Genomic DNA, 8,260 nt, shown 5'->3' with positions numbered 1-8,260 from the left:
GTAGGCGGTTCAAGGCTGTTTTATTCACATTAAACATGAGATGAAGTTGTTATTTTCTCAAATAGAAATGATGCTGAGTAATTAATGAATTAGTCATGACAAAAAAGTTTGCTATGTTAGTGTAATGTAATGTAACGTTACCTAGCTTATTTAATAGCTTGTTGGATAGAAATGCATCCACTACAACTAACGGTACCACGGCGATAAGCCTAACGTTATGTGTGTGAACTGATATTAGGGTTAATATTGAAGATCTAGAGTTGTCTTTTGCTGACTATGAAGTTAAGTGGCTGATCAGTGAAATACATATCCTCTGTCCCAGAAGAAACCTAATATTTATGTGGAGGACGCAAGATCATTTTAGAATTATAATATGACCGCGTGGTGAACCTATGAAACTAACTCATATTTAGACATCTGACGCTAAAGATTTGTGTTGTTGTTGCTCAGATAAAATGACAGAGAAAAGAAAATCCTTTTTCAGAAGGCTTACACCAAAACGCCAAGTAAGTACAATAAGTCCTCATATCAAGACAATTTGGTAACATCTTTATAAGAATTGGTGCTTATGGAAATACTAACGTCACTATGTCACAGGCAAAGGAGACAGAAAGAACTGAGGAACAGGGAGACCAGGGACAGTCAGGTGTAGAGTCTCAGGTAAGTGTGTTGAGCTTAGTTCATATTTTTGGAGGTGTGTGGCTGTCAGGGTTAGCAGATGAGCTTTACCAGTGGCTCACTAATTTACATTATGATCAGCTAATTTAACAAGTGTACAAAAGCATTGCATTTCTTTTATATGGGGACCCTTTTTCAAAATAAGTCATTATGTCAGTCATTTAGGTATTTTTGTGGCTTGATTGTAAACAACTTAAAAAATAAATACATGGTTTTAAAGAAGAATATTTTGGTCAATTTAGTCAGCTTTTTTATTGAATCGAGAGAAACACTGAAAAGAAGGATAATGGTACAGTCTCCATGCTACACTAATGGTAGTATTAAGGCTTTCCTCTGTGTACACATGTCCTCTATGAGTATAATTGTGGCTGTATTATTTGTGTCCCCTTCAAAAATTGCTCTTCAGAAATTTTATGTTTATTGTCCCCCCCTACTGTTAGATCAGATTTACGCCCATGGGACCACATCAGCCTGAGTGAGCTGGTGGAGGACATGGGGAACATGAATTTCTGTACATAATTCCATGGCAATCCTTCCGGAAGAGATGCCTAAGTAGTGCTCTGACCGACGGACAGAGCTACACCGCTAATGTGGCTAAAAAATGAAGCTGATGAAGCTACAATGTGAGTGAAGCCAGCTACTGTAAATCAGAATCCGAATCAGTTTTATTGGCCAAGTATACTTACATACACAAGGAATTTGACTTTGGTAGGTGTTAACTCTCTATACAGACATGTACTAATAAATTAGCAGTACAATACAAAATGTAAACCACACGTCAGCCTGCTCTCCACTGTCAACAGTGTTAAATGTTCCCTGAGATGATGGATGTCATGGGTGTAGTGCTTTATGTACCAATGGCATTGTATACATTCAGATATGGTTTTCTTGGAACAAAAACTCTTCCCATGAGGTAAGAATAAAGGCACAACATTTGAAGTACTAGTAGCCATTATAGAACAGGAGGCCAGATAACCCTGAGTGCAGCTACAGGCAGACAGCCAGGGGCAGAACACTGACAGCCTAATGCAGCGTGGCTCTGTGGACATTATGCGAGAAAGATTGAAGTTGTTTGTTTAAAACCTGTTATTGTTCTCTCCTGTTGCTCAACTTAGGTATCTAATCATCAGAAAAAGAGAAAGATACTGCTGAATGCATGCACACTGCCCAAGAGTCCATAATGTGCATTGATACATTTCTAGCACTCAAATTATGAAGTAGCTTTTTTAGCTTCGTACTTACTTATTATGTAAACAAACACTGTTTTACAAACAAACTTTAAGATTTGAGATTTTAATCTACTTGTGCTTTGTCCAAAACCACTTTCTCATTCATTCAGGCATTACGGGCATAAATGTCATTTTGCGTCATCACTGTCAGTGTCACAGAACTATAATGTTTACATCTATGGAAGCATTACACAGCAGATATACATACACACATTGTTGCACACTTAAACAAAATCGAGAATTATAATTATTATTTAATTGTTGGTTTATTTAACAGGGACACACATTACAAACATTAATAAACATTGCTGTAAATGCACCAGAGTTAGCCAGAATACCATTTTCCTATCGGTATATGTTACATACAGTAGTCACCCTAAAAAAAAGAAAACCAAAACGCTTATTGAAATAGTAAATATGCATGCAGAGGAATTATAACATGGGGATATTAAGAGGATATATATGTATCACACAGGACATCATTTTGTTTTATTACCAGGTACTAATTCAAACATGCAACACAGAAGCAAATGAGACACAATCACTCTGGCACAATAAAAGCAAGGCCACAATGAAAGACATGTTCACGCCATTTAAAATACTTACTTTCCGCCTTAAACACCAGGGGGCACTGTCACATCTTTAGTCACAGAGGAGCTGTGGAAGCAGTGAGGTCCAATGATAGAACTGGACTGTTCTCTTTGTATGAAACCTTGAATATTATAGATGCTGTGATTGAACAAGGGCCCCGTCTTCAATTGTATGCAGCTCCTCATCTGTCAGATCTCGGAAACGGGGACCCCCTGGCCTTGTCTTTTTCTTTTGTCATTCCGTCGTCCTCGTCGCTCTTTAACCAGTCCTCAAATGTCTTCCCTACTCCAAAGGTAAGCCGTCCACAAGCCGGGCATATCAAACTGTTTATTGCCCTGCCTCTCGGTGATTATCCCTTACTTAACCTTCAATGTAGAAGATCTAGCTGACAGTTGAAATTGAGTGTTAACATTGTACTAAAGTGACTTTGGGCCCTTCAGATATATGTCAATACAAATGAAAGAGTTACTTATAATGTATTTGTACTAAATTTAATTTAAAAGAAAAAAAAACTAAATGGCCACTGGACATTGTCACATTCATGTCATATATATATATATATATATATATATATATATATATATATATATATATATATATCAGAATATCATTAAAATGCTAAAGCCATGAGATGTTTAACTCTTATCAACCATAACACAATTACAGCATACACCACTTGATATCCAATGTAGTCTTTTTTGTATGATTGTGTAGAATTAATATTTGTGGTTTATATTATCTTGAGCTTGGGTGGATTAACAGTAGAACTGTATTTCTTGCTTTCGTGCAGACACATTTCTTGCAATTCATAACGCTGAGTGGGAGATATCCCCATTTATTCTACTAACGTTATTCGCCGTAGTTCTAAACATTACAGTGTTTTAAAAATGGACGAATTAATTGTCAATTTTAATATATTTGGAGGAGGGAAGACATTTGAGGACTGGTTAAAGAGCGACGAGGACGACGACGGAATGACAAAAGAAAAAGACAGGGCCCAGGGTCCCCATTTCCGAGATCTGACAGATGAGGAGCTGCGTACAATTGAAGACGGGGCCCTTGAATCAAACACGAAAAAGGCAACTGCCTTTGCTATCAAGGTTTTCACCGAGTGGAAGAGCCACCAGAAGGATAGACTGACAGTGACAACTGACCCGGACTGTGGTTGCTATAGAAACTAATTAGCTACAGCTGAGCTAACGTTATTAACCGTAGTTCTAAAGGGGACTACTTTTTGAGGGACATGAACTCAAACAGAGTATACATTTAATAAGCATGCAATACGAATAAGAAAAGGCATAATTGAATATTTGAATTGTTTTATTATGTTGGCAAGCAAAAAGTAGAATAAACGGGATAATCACCTCAAAGCAGGGCAATAAACATATGCCCGGCTTGTGGAAGGCCGGGCATATCAAACTGTTTATTGCCCTGCCTCTCGGTGATTATCCCTTACATGACATCATGCATGGCCCTGCAGGTTGAGTGAAATCCAACATGATGTGCAGGCAACACTGGGACTATTTCACAAAACTCTGACGAAGTGTTGGTTAGAGAAAAATCATTTAAAACACTCCCAAAACATTCCTTTAACTTAAGGCAATCAGTACTAAACCACATTATGTTCAGACACATGTGCTTTGGTGACGTCATGAGTATATTATTATAAGCTTTCAGGAAATTGATTACAGTTAAAGTAGCTTAGACAGAGAACCAACAAAGATGTACATGTGTAGATTGAGTATAATTTGCAGACTCAAGGGCTTGTGTTTAGGCTATTGGAATGATTTGATTGGTGCAGTTGCATGAAGCAGGACACCAGGCATTCACCAGCTTATTGCTGCATCCAGTCGTGACGCTCAAGGTAGGACAGTTGAGGTATTTGTTTATGTGAGGACAGGGGTTGGCTGAAATGAAACAATGAAGAGGTTAGCTCAAAATATTTTTTCCCCCTCAGTAGACAATATTCCTTGTAATATATATTTACCATACAAAGAACCGTGTGTAATTGTCATAATATCGGTTACTTACTGCAGAGTTTGTCGTCACAGTCATTGGGGCAGGAAGCACATGGGGCTCCAGCCTTATAAGGTGGCCATCCCTTGAAGTTTCCTCTGTAAAACAAATCAGAAACTTGATTCTCAACTAACTTCTCATTAAATACATAGACAGTTTCATAATTTGTTTCTTTCTACCACTGTTAAGCTTTGCATGCGAAACAATGTCAGGGGTTTTATGGGTATGGAGGGTGAATTAGGGTCACATACGCTCGATAATAATGGCAGCCATAGAAATAGATGTTGTTCGGGCACAATGTCATTCCACAGCCAACTTTGTAGGAGCTGTTCCACACCACCTGACAACAAAAAAAGTGGTCACCTGATGGAATGTAAGTCCAATGTTCTATCTTCTTTTAACTCTGTGTTGGGGCTCTACCAACTCCTGAGGGAATTGTCTGTCTCTTTAACTGCTAAATGCTCTCCTTTGCCTGATGTGGCTAAAAACGAGGCTATAGGTGCATCTCATAACCCTTATTTGATAGCTCCTCGACTCCTCGGTCCTCGGCTGAACCGGAAGTTGTTTTGTCCCTCCTCGGTGAAGGCCGTCTCAAAGCTCTTATTTCTGCCCCGAGGAGCGAGCGCATTGAGGAAGGATCACTGAGGAGCCATGAGCGAGGATACACAAGAGCAGCCTTCCCGGAAGCCGTGCAGCTGAAAGAGTTGCTAACTCTGCCCATACAGCTGCAAATTCATGTGATGCTTCAGAGGAAAGGACGTCTCATCCCTCTAAAAACACATTTCCTCGATTCCAATCTCCTCCCATGATTTCCTCTCGTCTATCCCATACCTCCTCGATGGGAGGGACTAAGACGCTAGGGAGGGACGCAAGCAGAGGAGTCAAGGAGGCAATTTAAGGGTTATAAGATACACCTCATGAGATCAGTAAGAGTGAACCAAAACGGTAAAGTTGTGGGTCAAAAAACAACATAACGGTAAGCTAGAAAGATGCTAAAACGCTCCGTAGAGCTGAAGGGAACTGCAGAGCCACTATTGCATTACATTTGATACATTTTTTTTCATATAAAAATATTGATTATAGATGCTTTAATTAAAAGTAACCATCCAATAATAAAGCAGCAACATGACCTATCGTTATTGCTGCCGTTGCAATTTCTTTTCCACTATTATCTTCGTCAACACATTACTGTTACCCGGGCAACAGCTAAGTGTTACCTGTGTGTAGTGACCAACAGCTTGGCCGTTGGTGGAGCCTTTGGGATACAGGTAGTGGGACACCTCACTGTGCCAGGCATTAATGACTTTCTTCCACGGGACAGGTGAGGATGAATAGAACAGATTCTCACCCAATTCATATCCTGCTCGTTGGTGAGAAACACATGGCAGCACTGATTAATGGATGCCTGCAAACACACAGTTTTATTTCCATGTCCCAGAAGTTATTTAGATAAAACAGGGTTCATTAAAAGGCCTGCTGATTATAATCTCCTTAATGATAACATTTCCTACTCTATTTGTTAATAAAAGAAGGTATAGAGATTGGAGATAATGCACATCTGAGGTATTATTTAAAGTGCTCATATTAGGGTTTTTTTTTCCTTTTCCCCTTTCCTTTATTGTGTTATATATCTTTTTTGTGCATGTTATAGGTTTACAAAGTGAAAAAGCCCAAAGTCCACCCTAAAGGGAGTTACCATCTTCCAGAGAAATCACTGTTCACAAACTGCTCCAAACAGCTCTGTTGTAGTCCAGCCTTTACTTCCGTGACAAACGCGTGTTTTTTTTAAAACATTTTTTTAACATTTAAATAACTTACCACTCTGAAACATCTTGCTCCAGCAAAGCTGGTTTGGGTTGTTCTACCTGTGTTTCGGGATCAGACTCGCGTGTTTGTTTTGGATCACACTAGCTTGCTTGTCAGGGCCCGCCCTACCCTGCTTCTGACTGGCTAGTAGTCTTTACCTAGGTACTGCGCAAGTGCGACTCTCAACAAAGATGGAATAGCTAAAACAGAGAGCTCAACACACAGGGTGAAAAGAGGAGCTGCAGCAATGTGCAGTACAAACACCAAGAGGAGAGAGCACATTACCCCAATTCTTAAATCACTGCACTGGCTTCCGGTTAAATTCAGAATTGATTTCAAGGCTTTATTTATTGCCTTCAAGTCTTTCAATGGTCTAGGCCCAAAATATATTGCCGACATGTTTATTGACTACAAGCCTAGTAGGTCTCTCAGATCAGCAGGTACTGGTCAGTTGGTGGTGCCCAGAGTTCTTTCCAGGAGTGGTGAAACGGCCTTCAGCCATTATGTTGCCCACTGCTGGAACCAGCTTCCGCTGGATCTAAGGCATGCACCAACTGTAACCATTTTAAAATCTAAGTTAAAGACTGTTCTCTTCTCCAGAGCTTTCAATTAGCTTGCTTGATGGTATTTTAATTACTTTGTTTCTAAACTGTTATGCCTTTACAATAGGTTTGTCTACTCATGTATCTCAATTGTATATTTGTTGTTGTTGTTGTCGTTTCTGCCTGTAAAGCATTTTGAATGACCTCTGTGTATGAGAAAGTGCTCTATAAATAAATTTACCTTACCTACCTTACCTAACAAAAATATGGTGTTTTTTGGAAGTTAAACCATGTAAACCTATTCTGGTACAACCTCTAGATACAATTATGAACCTGAAATGAGCACAGTATGAGGTCTTTAAGATGGAGCAACATGTGGAGCAAGTTAAAAAGGATAAAAAGAAAGAGAAAGAATAAAGGAAGAAAAGAATATACCATTGAGCATGCGGGTGCTGGGTTCTCCATGAGCCAAAATACATTTGTCAATCCAGGCCTGAGCATTGACTGCTACCTCCTGACTATAGCTCTGTAAAAAAACATGACAAATCAAGAGTTTCATTTCAAAATACCCACAACCACAATGCAGGAAAACGATCCATTCTCACGCAAAATATTGGTTTTGAAAATGGGATCATTTGTTATTTGAAAGACCACTGATAATAAAAGGTTGTGATTGACGGGCGCTTCCCCTTTTGAGACCCGCTGGTGTGCTTCTCTTATACAGCCCAAAGCCAAAACTGAGTTCCAAAATAAACAAGTTTTTTTCCCTTTTTTTCTTCTTTTGTGCAGAAACCTTACACCTCCTGCCATCCATTTTTTTTGGTATGGAAATAAAACATCTTTACTCTTGTTGACTGACAGATTTTCAGCTTTGTACAATGAAATTGTAGTAGTTGGGCTTGGCTTCCTGCTTTGAATAGAAGATGTTGACATAACTCAACTGTATTAAACTGATAAAAATGACATTTTAGAGTAACATTAATCTATGTTAGACCACAGTCAAAATGTATTTTCACATTTCAAGTAGCATTCATACGTCTTTGTACAGTAAACAGCAAATGGTTTTGACCTTTAACTATCAGTGGGAGTTCACTTCATCAGAACAATTAAGGTTGAGTCAGCTCTTCATCATCAAATTATACATCCCTGATTTTCAAAAGACTTTTATGATTTGCAGGCGTCGTGCACAAAACTTTGCCGGCTTTATTGTTTTTTTCTTTCCATAAGCGAGGGAAAACAAATGCTGGGAAATATTAACAAATATTATCGGAGCCTTTTGTGTGAGTAGAAAGCAGGACTGACCATTATCAGCATGTCAGAAGCAGTAGGCTGAACCGCTCTCCTGAAGGCATTGTGTTGGTCAACGATCTCAGTCTGAACCTTTGTGTTTTCTGGGCA

The 8,260-nt window shown here is 39.0% G+C and overlaps 1 protein-coding gene across 1 annotated transcript; it reads right to left on the bottom strand.

Moving 5' to 3' along the window:
• Nucleotides 1–3,800: 3,800 nt before the first annotated feature.
• Nucleotides 3,801–8,260, bottom strand: LOC144518916 (cysteine-rich venom protein). Its single transcript, XM_078251796.1, has 6 exons — nucleotides 8,165–8,260; nucleotides 7,298–7,388; nucleotides 5,732–5,874; nucleotides 4,766–4,854; nucleotides 4,530–4,612; nucleotides 3,801–4,405 (listed from the first exon to the last, which is right to left on the bottom strand). Exons 1-6 carry the CDS (start codon nucleotides 8,174–8,176, stop codon nucleotides 4,269–4,271), a joined length of 555 nt encoding a protein of 184 aa, XP_078107922.1. The 5' UTR covers nucleotides 8,177–8,260; the 3' UTR covers nucleotides 3,801–4,268.

The sequence above is a fragment of the Sander vitreus genome, chromosome 6 (genome assembly GCF_031162955.1).
Source record: "Sander vitreus isolate 19-12246 chromosome 6, sanVit1, whole genome shotgun sequence".
In the NCBI taxonomy this organism is placed as follows: Eukaryota; Metazoa; Chordata; class Actinopteri; order Perciformes; family Percidae; genus Sander; species Sander vitreus.
This window is presented reverse-complemented; position numbering and strand designations above follow the sequence as displayed.

Excerpts from the sequence above, each read along its gene's own strand:
- LOC144518916 (XM_078251796.1), bottom strand. Across the intron at positions 4,855-5,731 it reads CTGTTGGTCACTACACACAG|GTGGTGTGGAACAGCTCCTA; the intron begins GTAACACTTAGC and ends TTTTGTTGTCAG. Across the intron at positions 4,613-4,765 it reads GGCTGCCATTATTATCGAGC|AGGAAACTTCAAGGGATGGC; the intron begins GTATGTGACCCT and ends TTTGTTTTACAG.